Here is a 16,223-nt window from a genome sequence, read left to right as displayed (position 1 = left end):
CCTTTGGTCTGGAGGAAGTGGGAGGATTCGAAGGAGAAATTGTTGAGGGTGAGGCCTAGTTCAGCTAAACGAATGAGAGTGTCGGTGAAAGGGTACTGTTGGGGATGTCAGGAGAGGAAGAAATGGAGGGCTTGGAGGCCCTGGTCATGGCGGATGGAGGTGTAGAGGGATTGGATGTTCATGGTGAAGATGAGGTATTGGGGGCTGGGGAAACGGAAGTCTTGGAGGAGGTGGAGGGCGTGGGTGGTGTCTCGAACGTATGTGGGGAGTTCCTGGACTAGGGCGGGGGAATAGGACATATCGAGGTAGGTGGAGATGAGTTCGGTGGGGCAGGAGCATGCTGAGACAATGGGTCAGCCAGGGTGGTCAGGCTTGTGGATCTTGGCTAGTGTTTAAATAGTGAGAAACTTGTAAATGTTGATGTTGAGAGAGACTTAGATAAGTATCATTTAAGCAACATATAATTAGCATGCTGCTGCATCAAGTAATCAGGAAGGAAAATTGTAATTTGGCCATTATTGCAAGGTTTGGACTACGAAAAAAAACTAGAATTTTTCATGGCTTTGGTGAGACCACATCTGGGCAATAATGTACAGTTATAGCCTCCTTACCTAAGGATGGATATACATGTACTTGCATGGAAACAGAGGGACAGGAGTAGGCCATTCAGTCCCTCAAACCTGCTCCACCATTCAATATGATCATGAGTAATCTGCGGCCTAATTCCATTTGCTTGTCTTGGACCAATATCCCTTGATAGCCTTGCTAATAAAAAATGTGTATCTTCGACTTAAATTTAATTAACATTGACCACCATTTGAGGAAAAGAGTTCCAAACTTCACTATTTCTTCGTGTGCAGAAATGGTTCCTAACATCTCTCCTCAGTGGCCTGGTCCTTATTCTTAGATTTTCCACCTGGTTTGAGAATCTTCAACCAGGAAATAGTTTATCTTTATCTGCCTGGTCCTTCCGTGTTAAGATCCTTAAGACCCTGATTTGATCACCTCATAACCTTCTAAATTCTAAATCTAATTTGCATGATATATCCTTATAGGTATAATCCCTATAAAACCTGCACAGAACTTCTTCCAGGGCCAAAACATCCTTCCTAAGGTGTTGTGCCCAGATCTGATCTCAGTACTTTATGTGAGGTCTAACTAGGGTTTTGTATAACTTCAGAATAATGTTAGCATCTTTAAACTCCAGCCCTTTAGGTATAAAGGCCAGCATTCCACTAGAAATCTTCACTATTTTCTGTGTCTGTTCATGGCATATTAATGAGCTAAGCTCCTCAACACCTAAATCTCGTTGGACAATTTCACACCATTTTTTGGGTATGAGATGGTTATCTTCACACTTGCTTATATTAAAATCCATTTGTTGCAGCTTTGCCCATTCACCTACTCTATCAATATCCTGTTGTAATTTTATGTTATTGTCAACATTGATGCCCAATTTTGTATCGTCAGCAAATTTGGATATTTAACTTTTCATGACCTTATCCAAATTGTTAATGAATGATTTGAATAATTGAGGCCCCAACAGAGATTCCTGTAGTATGCCACTAATCATGTCCTGCCAATTTGAGTACTTATCCATTATACCAACTTTGTTTCCTGCCACTCAACCAGTTTCCTATCCATGTCAGTAATTTGCCCTCAATTCTGTGGGATTCCACCTTAGCTAATGAGGTAAGTATTCACGTAAATGTTAATTCTTGGGAAGAGGGTGATGTCCTATGATGAGAAATTAGTAAAAGAGGCCTCTCCTTCCTTGAGTTATGGAGAATACAAGATGATCTTTAAGTTCTAAGGAGCCTGGAAGGACTGGATGATCAGAGGTTCTTTCTTCCCATTGTAAAACCTCAAATTTAAAGAACAATCTCAGGATAAGAATCATTTAAAATTGAAATCAGAAATAATTTTTTCACTCATGATGTTGGGAGTCTTTGGAATTCTCTACCTCAGAGCATTATAGATACTCAGATATTGAGTGAATGGAAGACTGATTGGACTTGAGAATCAAGTCTAGGTAGAATTAAGTGATAAGAGTGCATGGAGGAGCAGGTACAACACACTGAATAATCTATTCCTGCTCCTATTTCTCATATTCACTAAGAGTTATAACTAAACTAGACTTCAGTTATCAAACCATTTGCCAGTTACATGTGAAATCATTATTCAATGATGAGAAATTAAATATTCAGTGTAATGTCCTTAAACTTGTAAGATGGTATCTTTCCAATTAAAAGCTGCGTTGGGTCCATGAGTCAGTGTCCTGATGGGGGGTTCAATCATTTGCCATTTCTTTGTTTCTTTGACTTCTTCACAGCAGCATAATCCAAGAGCAGGAATCTGCAACAAAAAGGCAATCGAGTGTAATTGAGATGTACAACATGGAAACAGACCCTTTGGTCCAACTTGTCCATGCCAACCACATATCCTAAATTAATCTAGCCCCATTTGTCACCATTTGGCCGATATCCATTTAAACACTTCCTATTCATGTATCCATCCAGATGCCTTTTCAATGTTGTAATTGTACCAACCTAACCCTAACTCTGATGAAAGACTTTTGCCCGAAATGTCGACTCTCCTGCTCGTCGGATGCTGCCTGACCGGCTGTGCTTTTCCAGCGCCACACTCTTCAACTCTGATCTCCAGCATCTGCAGTCTTTATTTTTTTCCAACTAGACCCCACCACCAAGAACATCTTCCCCTCCCCACCCCGCTCTGCCTTCCGCAAGGACAGTCCTTAGTTTCTCCCCATCAACCACCCCCGAAGCCTCAGGTACCTTCCCCTACAACCGGAAAGGATGCAAAACCTGCCAGTTACCACCTCCTCCCCCCCCCACCCCATCACCTCCATCCAGGGCCCTAAACAGTCCTTCCAGATGAGACAGATGTTCACCTGCCTCTCCTCCAACCTGGTTTACTGCATCAGGTGCTCCCGGTGTGGTCTTCTCTACATCGGGGACACCAAATAGAAACTTAGGGAATAGTTCACCGTGCAACTCAGCCGGGTCTGCAGGGGCTGACTGGACCTTCCAATCACCACCTATTTCAACTTCCACAACCACTTCCTTTCCAACATGACCATCCTTGGCCCCGTCCATTGCCAAAACGAACCACAGGGCAAATTGGCAGAACGACATTTTCTGCTAGGGCAGCCCAGAGGACTCAACATTGAGTTCTCCAACTTCAAATAACCTCCCTTCCCATCCCCTGACTCCCTTCCCAGCCCCTCCCCATCCCTTCCACTGCTCTCTGCCACCAACTGGATTCATTCCTCCCATTGATGATCCAGATCGTACCCTCTACCTGTCTTCACCTACCCCACTTCACCACCCTACTCCCACCACCCCCTTTATCTGCAACTCCCCCTACACCCACCCCCCAGTCCTGAAGAAGGGTTACACCTGAAACGTTGACTTCTCCACCTCCTGATGCTGCCTGCCTTGCTGTGTCCCCCAGTCTCCTGCCTGTCCCTCCTGATGCTGCCTGCCTTGCAGTGTTCCCCCAGCCTCCTGCCTGTCCCTCCTGATGCTGCCTGCCTTGCTGTGTTCCCCCAGCATCCTGCCTGTCTATTTCAGATTACAGCATCTGCAGTTTTTTTGTCTAATTCCATGCATGCACTACCCTCTGCGTGAAAACATTTCACCTTAGGTCCCTTTTTAGATCTTTTTCTTCTCACTGTAAACCTGTGCCCCTTAGTTTTAAATTCCCCCACCCTGTAGAAAAGACTTTGATCTTGCCTCACAGCACCAGGGACCTGGGCTCGATACCAGCCTCGGGTGACTGTCTGTATGGAGTTTGCACATTCTCCCCCGTGTCTGTGTGGTTTCGTCTGGGTGCTCTGGTTTCTTCCCACAGTTCAAAGATGTGCAGGTTAGGTGAATTAGCCATGATAAATTGCCCATAGTGTTAGGTGCGTTAGTCAGAGGAAAATGGGTCTGTGTGGGTTACTCTTCGGAGGGTTGGTGTGGACTTGTTGGGCCGAAGGGCCTGTTTCCACACTGGAGGGAATCTAATCTAATCTAAAAAATCGAATCTATTCACCCTATCCATGCCTGTCATGCTTTTATAAACTTCCCTAAAAGGTCACCCCTCAGCCCCCGATACTCCAGGGAAAACAGCCCCAGCCTATTCAGCCTCTCCTCATAGATCAAAACCTCCAACTTTGGCAACATCCTTGTAAACCTTTACTGAATGCTTTTAAGTTTCACAACATCTTTTCAAAAGCAGGGAGACCTGATCATACATGACATGCTGTTGAAAAAAACTTTACATTCAAAATCGAATCTAAACTATAAGTAATCTAAACTAATCTAAACTGAAAATGCTATTAAATACTCGTGATAAATCATCTTTAGGTATCTCATTTAATATAAATGGAAGATCTTACCTCATTCACACTCTTGCATATTATTCCAACTAAACCTGTTCCGATGACTTTCAGTCTTGTTTCAACATTTCATTTCAAAAACTCAACACTTCAATTCAACTGTACAGTTTTCTAATTTACTATAAGTTTACTAAGTAATTACAATTCAAAACTAAAAGATCATATAAAGACAGGGATAATGAATAACTCTGAAATGGGAATTAATTATGTCTGCTTTCTGTCAGCTTGATATACATTGCTAAGTTCTTCAGTTGTTTTAAGAAAAGCTTAATTTCATTGGGATATATTTTATTGTTCATCAGCCAAGTGCTGTCAGTGCCAATGGAGAGATTCGAGACCTTGGTACAATCCTCCAGGTCTGGAGCTGGAAGGTGTGGAAGGTGACAGGAACTGCCACCTTTTCAACCTTCCCCTAATCATGTTTTGGATGGGACTGTTTAATCTTAACCTTCAACCCGACTGCCAATGAAGAGCCTATTAATGTCTATTTCTGTGCCACTTGTCATGTGTAAGTATCTCAGCTCCAGACAGGAAGTGAAATCGTTGGTCTACCCAACTGGTTAACCAGTGTGAGTAGGCTGTCAGTTTCTGGGGATCCATCACTCAGCATTAGTATGTGCACAACTGGCAAACTAGACCAGGGGATGGGACAGGGATGGTGTAATCACGGACAGCTCCTGCCCTCCTTCTGGCATCACTGACCGTCTCTTTCCACAGCTCCTTCCCAATTGCAGAAACACCCCCAAGTAACACTTAGCTTTCCCGTTGGTAATAATTCTAGAATGACAGGTGCTGCTTTTCAAGCAGTAAACACAGCTGCTGCTATGCCAGTGTTGAATTCCTAAACTGTGGATTCTCTGATATTTGGCAGCACCTGGCAGGTAGGATTCCTGTTTGTGGTTCTGATTCTAACAGAAAGCCCACCAATAGCTGTCTGATTGCCAGAAGCACCAGAGGACCTTCTCACCTTAGCAGGTGCAGGGTTCCTTCATAGAAATTCTCCCATTTTCCGACCAATCCAAAAATGGGAAGTTCTGGCCTTGCTTTTATTCAGAGTGTAGAGACTAAACTCAAAGTACAAATCCCAAGATAGACTCTTGGGAAAGATTTGGACCTTAAAAAAGTGTTAATGAAGGCATTCACAAACAGGATGTAATTTAATGGATGAATTTACTCATTTTGTGAAATTTTCAAGATTCAAAGGAAGCTGTAAGAGGAGGCTTATGATAAATGTAAAGTTCATTATTTACTAAAGACGGGAGGAGAACTGAAAAAGGAAATTTTAGTGGTCGAGAGAGTATGAGAATAGTTGGCAATGAAAGGGCAATATTAAAATATTTTGTAAACATAAAATAATAAAAGGGCAGTCAAAGAATAGGTAGAATAGATGAGAGACCAAAAAGGAAATCTTCTGGAAAAGTGGGCATGGTTAAATTACAAAGTGAATGGTTTATTTCACCTTACTAAATTGGAATTACTAAAAAGGGAGGTAACAAAGACATTGGATAGGATACAAACAGAGGGGATACATAAAATTGAGAGTGGAAAAGTGTTGTGGTGGAAACACAGGAATAGGAGGAGATCCTGATGCTTCACCAGTCTGACCCACAATTCAATCTCATCTTGTCCCAGATCTGTTAATGCTTTAGGTTCACAAAAATCATCACTTTTAGTTTCAAAATTAACAACTGATCAATTGTTGTTTACGAAGAGAGTTCCAAACCTGATCACCCTTCCTGTGCAGAAATATTGCCTAATCTCCAGGTTGTATCCCTGAGTCCTAGATTCTCCCATCAAAAATAGATTCTTTGTACCTACCCCATCTGTTTGAACATAAGAACCTTAGGAATAGGAGCAGGAGTAGGCTATCTGGCCCGTTGAGCCAGCTGTGCCATTCAATAAGATCAGGGCTGATTTGTTCATGGGCTCACCTCCACTTACAGAACTTACTCACCATAACCCTAATTCCCTTACTGATCAAACTTCTATCAATCTCTGCATTAGAATTATTCAATGAGACAGCCTTAACTGCTTCACTGGGCAGGGAATTCCACAAATTCACAATCATTTGGGTGAAGAAGTTTCCCCTCAACTCTGTCCGAAATCTGTTCCCTGTTATTTTGAGGCTATGCTCACTAGTTCTAGTTTCACCTGCCAGTGGAAACAGTCTTCTGCTTCTATCTGTTTCTATAAGATTCTATATTATATATAGATTCTATTTTATATGTTTCTGTAAGATTCCCCCCATCCTTCTAAATTCCAGTGAGTGTAGTCCTAGTCTACGCAATCTCTCCTCGTAAGTCAACCCCCTCAACTCCAGAATTAACCTGGTGAACCTCCTCTGCACCTCCTCCAATGCCAATACATCCTTCCTCAAGTAAGGAGACCAAAACTGTACACAATACTCCAGATGCGGCCTCAGCAGCACCCTATATAGCTGCAGCATGATCTCCCTGTTCTTAAACTCCATCTCTCTAATTAACCACTGTAGATGCAAACCAGTTTTTTGTGATTCATGAACAAGGACACCCATGTTCCCTGCACAACAGCATGCTGCAATTAATCACCATTTAAATAATAGTCAAAAAGTGTGGTGCTGGAAAAGAACAGCTAGTCAGGCAGCATCCGAGGAGCAGGAGAGTCGATGTTTTGAGCATAAGCCCTTCATAATTGCTAATAAAGAGCTTATGTTTGAAATGTCAATTCTCCTGCTCCTCAGATGCCTGGCCGTGCATTTCCAGCACCACACTTTTTGAATCTGATCTCCAGCATCTGCAGTCCTCTCTTTCTACCACTTAAATCCGAGTCCATTTTGCTGTCATTCCTAACCTTACATTTAACAGCATTGTACTCCATTTGCCATAACCTTGCCCACTCAATTAACCCATCTATATCCCTCTGCAGACTTTCCGTTTTGTCTGCACACTTTGCTCTTCCACTTATCTCAGTATCATCTGCAAACTTTGACACACTACACTTGGTCCCTGACTCTAAATCATCCATGTAAATTGCAGTCCCAACATTGATCCCTGAGGCACACCACTAGCCACTGATTGCCAACCAGAAAAACACCCATTTATCCCCAATTTTTGATTTCTGTTAGTTAACCAAACTTCAATCCACACTAATATGTTCCACATAACGCTGTGCATCTTTATCTTACACAGCAGCCTTTATGTGGCACCTTGTCAAATGCCTTCTGGAAATCCAGATACACCACCAGATACATCCAGTTCATTGTCCATAAGACCATAAGACATAGGAGTGGGAGTAAGGCCATTCGGCCCATCGAGTCCATTCTGCCATTTAATCATGGCTGATGGGCATTTCAACTCCACTTACCTGCACTCTCCATGTATTCCTTAATTCCTTGTGAGATCAAGAATCTATCAATCTCGGCCTTGAAGACATTTAGCGTCCCGGCCTCCACTGCACTCTGCGGCAATGAATTCCACAGGCCCACCACTCTCTGGCTGAAGAAATGTCTCCGCATTTCTGTTCTGAATTGACCCCCTCTAATTCTAAAGAGGTAAAAACAATGACTGCAGATGCTGGAAAGCAAATACTGGATTAGTGGTGCTGGAAGAGCACAGCAGTTCAGGCAGCATCCAAGTAGCTTCGAAATCGACGTTTCGGGCAAAAGCCCTTCATCAGGAATAAAGGCAGTGAGCCTGAAGTGTGGAGAGATAAGCTAGAGGAGGGTGGGGGTGGGGAGAAAGTAGCATAGAGTACAATGGGAGAGTGGGGGAGGAGATGAAGGTGATAGGTCAAGGAGGAGAGGGTGGAGTGGATAGGTGGAAAAGGAGATAGGCAGGTCGGACAAGTCCGGACAAGTCAAGGAGACAGTAACTGAGCTGAAAGTTTAAAACTAGGATGAGGTGGGGGAAGGGGAAATGAGGAAGCTGTTGAAGTCCACATTGATGCCCTGGGGTTGAAGTGTTCCGAGGCGGAAGATGAGGCGTTCTTCCTCCAGGCGTCTGGTGGTGAGGGAGCGGCGGTGAAGGAGGCCCAGGACCTTCACGTCCTCGGCAGAGTGGGAGGGGGAGTTGAAATGTTGGGCCACAGGGCGGTTTGGTTGATTGGTGCGGGTGTCTCGGAGATGTTCCCTAAAGCGCTCTGCTAGGAGGCGCCCAGTCTTCCCAATGTAGAGGAGACCACATCGGGAGCAATGGATACAATAAATGATATTAGTGGATGTGCAAGTAAAACTTTGATGGATGTGGAAGGCTCCTTTAGGGCCTTGGATAGAGGTGAGGGAGGAGGTGTGGGCACAGGTTTTACAGTTCCTGTGGTGGCAGGGGAAAGTGCCAGAATGGGAGGGTGGGTCGTAGGGGGGTGTGGACCTGACCAGGTAGTCACGGAGGGAACGGTCTTTGCGGAAGGCGGAAAGGGGTGGTGAGGGAAATATATCCCTAGTGGTGGGGTCTTTTTGGAGGTGGCGGAAATGTCGGCAGATGGTTTGGTTTATGCGAAGGTTTGTAGGGTGGAAGGTGAGCACCAGAGGCGTTCTGTCCTTGTTACGGTTGGACGGGTGGGGTTTGAGGGCAGAGGTGCGGGATGTGGACGAGATGCGTTGGAGGGCATCTTTAACCACGTGGGAAGGGAAATTGCGGTCTCTAAAGAAGGAGGCCATCTGGTGTGTTCTATAGTGGAACTGGTCCTCCTGGGAGCAGATACGGCGGAGGCGGAGAAATTGGGAATATGGGATGGCATTTTTGCAAGAGATAGGGTGGGAAGAGGTGTAATCCAGGTAGCTGTGGGAGTCGGTGGGTTTGTAAAAAATGTCAGTGTCAAGTTGGTCGTCACTAATGGAGATGGAGAGGTCCAGGAAGGGGAGCGAGGTGTCAGAGATAGTCCAGGTAAATTTAAGGTCAGGGTGGAATGTGTTGGTGAAGTTGATGAATTGCTCAACCTCCTCGTGGGAGCACGAGGTAGCACCAATGCAGTCATCAATGTAGCGGAGGAAGAGGTGGGGAGTGGTGCCGGTGTAATTACGGAAGATCAACTGTTCTACATAGCCAACAAAGAGACAGGCATAGCTGGGCCCATACGTGTGCCCATGGCTACGCCTTTGGTTTGGAGGAAGTGGGAGGATTCAAAGGAGAAATTGTTAAGGGTGAGGACCAGTTTGGCCAAACGAATGAGAGTGTCAGTGGAAGGATACTGTTGGGGACGTCTGGAGAGGCAAAAATGGAGGGCTTGGAGGCCCTGGTCATGGCGGATGGAGGTGTAGAGGGATTGGATATCCATGGTGAAGATGAGGCGTTGGGGGCCGGGGAAACGGAAGTCTTGGAGGAGGTGGAGGGCGTGGGTGGTGTCTCGAACGTATGTGGGGAGTTTCTGGACTGGGGGGAATAGGACAGTGTCGAGGTAGGTAGAGATGAGTTCAGTGGGGCAGGAGCATGCTGAGACAATGGGTCGGCCAAGGTGGTCCGGCTTGTGGATCTTGGGAAGGAGGTAGAACCGGGCAGTGCGGGGTTCCCGGACTATGAGGTTGGAAGCTGTGGGTGGGAGATCTCCTGAGGTGATGAGGTTCTGTATGGTCTGGGAGATTATGGTTTGGTGATGGGGGGTGGGGTCATGGTCGAGGGGACAGTAGGAAGAGGTGTCCTCGAGTTGGCGTTTGGCTTCAGCGGTGTAGAGGTCAGTGCGCCAGACTACCACTGTGCCCCCTTTATCCACTGGCTTAATGGTGAGGTTGGGATTGGAGCAGAGGGATTGGAGGGCTGCGTGTTGTGAGGGTGAGAGGTTGGAGTGGGGGAGGGGGGTAGACAGGTTGAGGCGGTTAATGTCCCGGCGGCAGTTGGAAATGAAGAAGTCGAGGGCAGGTAATAGGCCAGCGCGGGGTGTCCAGGTGGATGCAGTGTGTTGGAGGTGGGCGAAGGGGTCCTCGGAAGGTGGGCGGGAGTCCTGATTGTGAAAGTAAGACCGGAGGCGGAGGCGACGGAAGAAGTGTTCGATGTCACGGCGTGTATTAAATTCATTGATGCGTGGACGGAGGGGGATGAAGGTGAGTCCTTTGCTGAGGACTGATCGTTCGTCCTCAGTGAGTGGGAGGTCTGGGGGGATGGTGAAAACTCGGCAGGGCCGGGAGCTGGGATCTGGTGTGGGTGTCGAGCTGGGAGTGGGTCGGAGCCAGTACCTGGAGTGGGTGTGATGGTGGGGGGAATGGGGGTGGAGGCATGAGCAGGGGTAATGTTGCCCTCGGGGTTCTGGGGGGTGGGGATAGTGACAGTGGGGTCTGTGGGGGGCGTATCAGCAGAATGCAGGTGAGTGGCGCTGGTGGGGGTGGAAGTGGTGGTGATCATGGCAGTAGGGGTGGTGGAGGTCACTGAGCGTGTGGCATCAGCGATGATGTGAGGGCCGGAAGTGGCTGTGGGAGTGGCCATGATGGGAGCGGAACTGACATCATCACTCAGCGTGGGGGTGGTAGCTGCATCAGCCGCATGGCTAATGGCGTTTCCGAGGCCAGGGGAATCTCCTGGAATGTTTGAGGAGCACTGGTTATGGAGGTGGGTGGATAAAAGTTTGTTGTACTTACAGTTTTTGATGTTTGAGATGGAATTGAAATACTGTTTGTTGAGAGTATGAATTCTCCTGAGGATGTAGTACAGAGTGGGTCCTTTGCAATTCTGAGAGAGTGTGGCCCTCAGCTGAGGCAGGGCTGACTGGAGAGAGCTTAGGTGACGGCGCATTGCTGCAAGCGGCTGTTCCCACGGGTCCTAGTCTCCTCACCTAACAGAAACAACTTCACAGCATCCACCCTTTCTAAGCCATGGATTACCTTGTAAGTTTCTATTAGGTCTCCCCTCAACCTTCTAAACTCTAATGAATACAATCCCAGGATCCTGAGCTGTTCATCATATGTTAGACCTACCATTCCAGGGATCATCCGTGAGAATCTCCGCTGGACACACTCCAGTGCCAGTATGTCCTTCTTGAGGTGTGGGGCCCAAAACTGGACACAGTACTCCAAATGGGGCCTAACCAGAGCTTTATAAAGTCTCAATAGCACAATGGTGTTTTTATATTCCAACCCTCTTGAGATAAATGACAACATTGCATTCGCTTTCTTAACCACGGACTCAACCTGCATGTTGACCTTTAGAGAATCCTGGACTAGAATCCCAGATCCCTTTATACTTTGGCTTTATGAATTTTCTCACTGTTTAAGAGAGTAGCCATGCCTGTATTCGTTTTTCCGAAGTGCAAGACCTCGCATTTGCTCACGTTGAATTTCATCAGCCATTTCCTGGACCACTCTCTTAAACTGTCTAAATCTTTCTGCAGCCTCCCCACCCCCTCAGTACTACCTGTCTGTCCACCTAACTTCATATCATCGGCGAACTTCACCAGAATGCCCCCAGTCCCCTCATCCAGATCATTCATATATAAAGTGAACAGCTGCAGCCCCAACACTGAACCCTGCGGGACACCACTTGTCACCAGCTGCCATTCGGAAAAAGAATCTTTTATCCCAACTCTCTGCCTTCTGTCAGACAGGCAAAAGTGAGGACTTCCTGATGAAGGGCTTTTGCCTGAAACATCAATTTTCCTCCTCTTCGGATGCTGCCTGACCTTCTGTGCTTTTCCAGCACCACTCTCATCTAAACTTCTGTCAGACAGCCAATCCTCAATCCATGCCAGTAGCTCACCTCGAACACCATGGGCCCTTACTTTACTTAGCAGCCTCCCGTGAGGCACCTTATCAAAGGCCTTTTGGAGCTCTAGATAGATAACATCCACTGGGTTTCCCTGGTCTAACCTACTTGTTATCTCTTCAAAGATTCTAACAGGTTTGTCAGGCATGACCTCCCTTTACTAAATCCATGCTGACTTGTTCTAATCCGACCGTGCACTTCCAAGAGTTTAGAAATCTCTTCGTTAACAATGATTTCGAGAATTTTACCATCAACCAAGGTTAGGCTAATCAGCCTATAATTTTCCATCTTTTGTTTTGATTCTTTCTTGAACAAGGGGGTTACAACAGCGATTTTCCAATCACCTGGGACTTCCCCTGACTCCAGTGATTTTTGAAAGATTACAACCAACGCGCCTGCTATTTCTTTAGCCACCTCCCTCAGAACTCTAGGATGTAGCCCATCTAGGCCAGGAGATTTATCAATCTTTAGACCTTTTAGCTTTACTAGCGATTTTTCTCTTTTGTAATGGCTGCCATACTTAACTCTGCCCCTGACTCTCCTTAACTGTTGGGATATTACTCCTGTCTTCCATTGTGAAGACTGACACAAAGTATTTATTAAGTTCTTCACCTATTTCCTTATCTCCCAGCACTAGCCTTCCTGCATCAGTTTGGAGTGGCCCAATGTCTACTTTTGCTTCTCATTTGTTTCTTATGTTTTGAAAGAAACCTTTACTATCATTTCTAATATTACTGGCTCACCTACCTTCATATTTGTTCCTCTCCTTCCTTATTTCTCCCTTTGTTATCCTCTGTTTCTTTTTGTAGTCTTCCCAATCTTCTTATTTCCCACTGCTCTTGGCCACTTTATAGGCTCTCTCTTTTTCTTTGATACATGTCCTGGCTTCCTTTGTCAGCCATGGCTGTCTAATCACTGCCTGCATGGTGTGTTGCCTGCCCGGTGCCAGGGTGCAGGACATCTCCGACCGGCTTGAAAGGATAGTGGAGCGGGAGGGGGAGGATCCAGTTGTTGTGGTTGGCACTAACAACATAGGCAAGACTAGGAAGGAGGAAGGAGGACCTGTTTGGGGATTATCAAGCACTAGGAAGGAAATTGAAGACCAGATCTTCGAGGGTCATAATCTCCGGATTACTGCCCGAGTCACGTGCTAATTGGCATAGGGATAAGAAAATTAGGGAAGTAAACACAGCTGGCTCATCCTGTCCACGACCCTTTCTCTCATTTGTACAGGGAGCAAGAATCTCATACCTGTTGGACAAGGTCAAGGATTGAGGCTCCTCCCTTCCTGAACTCAGGATCCCCCTGCCTGCCTCACTTACAGTCACACCCTGTTGTCCCTGATCATTAACTGGGTTTGAATTACTTAGTCTGCCAGGTGTGACTGCCTCCTGAAACAAGGCAACTAGGTTAACTCCCCACCTCCCAGATGTGCCACAGTGTTTGAAGCTCAGATTCCAGATCATCAATTCTGATCAGGAATTCTTCCAGCAACCAACACTTGCTGTAGATGTGGTCACTGCCGTTCACAATAGGATCAGCCAGCTCCTACATCATACAGCCACACCACGTCACCCTTCCTGCCATCTCTAATTATTTAATTAATTTATACAAATTTATGAGTTAAATAATTTCTAGTACTTCTCTATGGTCTTATTCAACTAACAGTAAACTTTTAATCAATCACATGATACACAAGAAATATCAATTGACATGTGTAGTGTCTCAGGATTCAGCCGCTATCCACCATGTTCACAATGTCCTCAAAGAATTCCAGTAAATGAGTTAAGCATGATCTGCTTTGCATGAGCCCCACATGTTGCATTTGGTTGATGGGACAATTTCTATACAGATGGCTTGCTATTTCTTCCTTGATTATAGATTCAAGCATTTTCTCCATGACCGAAGTTCAGCTAACAGGCCTACAGTTACCCACCTTTTACCTACTCCCTTTTTTAAACATTAGTGTCACTTTTGCTGTTTTTCAATCTGCCAGAACCGCCCCAGAGTTCAAAATATTTTGGTAAATTACCACGAGAGCGTTTGCTATTTTCCCCGCCATCTCTTTTAGTACCTTGGGATGCATTCCATCAGGGCTGAGAGACTTATCTACCTTTAACCCCATTAGCTTACCCACCGCTACCTCTTTAGTGATAATGATCGTTTCTAGGTCCTCACCTGCTATTGCCTCCTTGTCATCAATTATTGACATGTTGTTTGTGTCTTCCACTCTGAGGGCTGACACAAAATACCCGTTCAACATCTTGGCTATTTCTTAATTTGTCATTATTAAATTCTCCTTCTCATCCTCTAAAGCACCAATGTTTACCTTAGCCACACTTTGTCATTTTATATATTTATAGAAATGTTTGCTGTCTGTTTTTATATTCTGACCTAGTTTACTCTCACAATCCAATTTATCTTTCTTTGTGCCTTAATTTGTACCTTTCTGTTCACCTTTAAAGATCTCCCAATCCCCTTGCTTCCTCTAATCTTTGCCACTTCATATGCATTTGCCTTCAATTTGATCCTCTCATTTACTAACTTAGTTATCAGTGGCCAATTATTTGTTTTCCTACAGTCCTTCCTTTTCACTGGGATATACTTTTGCTGATCACTGTGAAAAATCATTTTGGAAATCCTCCCTTGTTCCATAATTGTTCCATCAAAGAGTCTTTACTCTCAGTGTCCCTTCAGCAAATCCCCCTGCACACCCCCATCCCACTGTAGATTCCTTTGTTTAAGAACAAGACACTGGAATTAGATTTTATCTTCTCACCCTCCATCTGTATTTTAAGTTCTGCCGTACTGTGATTGCTCCTTCTGAGAGGATCCCTAATTATAAGATAATTGATTATTGCCATCTCATTACACAGGACCAGATCTAGGATAGCGTCCTTCCTCATGGGTTCCATTACTTACTGTTGGAGGAAACTATCGTGGAAACATTCTACAAACTCCTCCTTCAAGGCTGCCTCGATCAATTTGGTTTGACCAATCAATATGTGGATTGAAATCCCCCATCATAATTGCCATATCACTTTTACAAGCATTAATTATTTCTTGTTTATTGCCCATCCCACCATCATGTTATTTGAAGGCCTATAGACTATGTGGGTGGCACTGTGGCACAGTGGTTAGCACTGCTGCCTCACAGCGCCTGAGACCTGGGTTCAATTCCCGCCTCAGGCGACTGACTGTGTGGAGTTTGCACATTCTCTGCATGGGTTTCCTCCGGGTGCTCCGGTTTCCTCCCAACATCCAAAGATGTGCAGGTCAGGTGAATTGGCCATGCTAAATTGCCTGTAGTGTTAGGTAAGGGGTAAATGTAGGGGCATGGGTGGGTGGTGGGTCGGTGTGAACTTGTTGGGCCAAAGGGCCTGTTTCCACACTGTACTGTAATGTAGACTGTCAGAGACATTTTTCCCCTTACTACATTGATTCAATCTTTTTCTCCATAGAACTTATGTCATTTCTCACTAACACCCTGATGCCATCCTTAAATATCAGAGCTATACCGCCTCACTTTCCCTCCTGAATGGGCTGATACCCCGGGATACATAACTACCCAGTTGTAACCATCCTGCAGCTGTGAATCTGTAATGGCCACTAAATGATATCCATTCACAATGATTTGTGCAATCAACTAATTTACTTTGTTTCGAATGCTGCAAACCCTAACGCCAATTTTTATACCTTCTTTTTGACTCTTAATACCTCCACCAGAAGAAACTGTTTTCAAACATTCTCACTTTCTCTGTTGTTAATGATGGTATTTATTTTGAGAGGACTTGAATATAAAAGCAGGCATGTCCTTCTGAGGCTCTCTCAGGCTCTGCTCAGACCACATTTGGAGTATTGTGCCCAGTTCTGGGCCCCATATCTCAAGAAGGATGTACTGGCCCTGGAGCATGTTCAGAGGAGGTTCACAAGAATGGTCCCAGGAACAAAAAGCTTAACATATGAGGAGCGTTTGAGGACTCTGGGTCTATACTTGATGGAGTTTAGAAGGATGAGGGGGGACCTAATTGAAACTTACAGAATACTGAATGGCCTGGACAGAGTGGATGTTGGGAAGATATTTCCATTGGTAGCAGAGACTAGGACCTGAGGGCAGCCTTCAAATCGTGGGAAGACCTTTTAAAATGGAAATAAGG

General features: G+C 45.3%; 1 protein-coding gene across 1 annotated transcript in view; it reads right to left on the bottom strand.

Moving 5' to 3' along the window:
* Positions 1-1,592: 1,592 nt before the first annotated feature.
* LOC140485883 (ubiquitin-associated and SH3 domain-containing protein A-like) overlaps positions 1,593-16,223 on the bottom strand; it is a 171,580-nt gene continuing 156,949 nt past the window's right edge. Inside the window, exons 14-15 of the mRNA XM_072584332.1 lie at positions 2,241-2,355; positions 1,593-1,636 (exon numbers count right to left, since the gene is read on the bottom strand). Of these exons, the coding sequence (XP_072440433.1) occupies positions 1,593-1,636; positions 2,241-2,355 (159 nt within the window). The remainder of the gene's footprint in view (positions 1,637-2,240; positions 2,356-16,223) is intronic.

The sequence above is a fragment of the Chiloscyllium punctatum genome, chromosome 15 (genome assembly GCF_047496795.1).
Source record: "Chiloscyllium punctatum isolate Juve2018m chromosome 15, sChiPun1.3, whole genome shotgun sequence".
Taxonomy (NCBI): Eukaryota; Metazoa; Chordata; class Chondrichthyes; order Orectolobiformes; family Hemiscylliidae; genus Chiloscyllium; species Chiloscyllium punctatum.
Note: the sequence above shows the minus strand (reverse complement) of the source record. Positions and strands in the feature narration are given on the sequence as shown.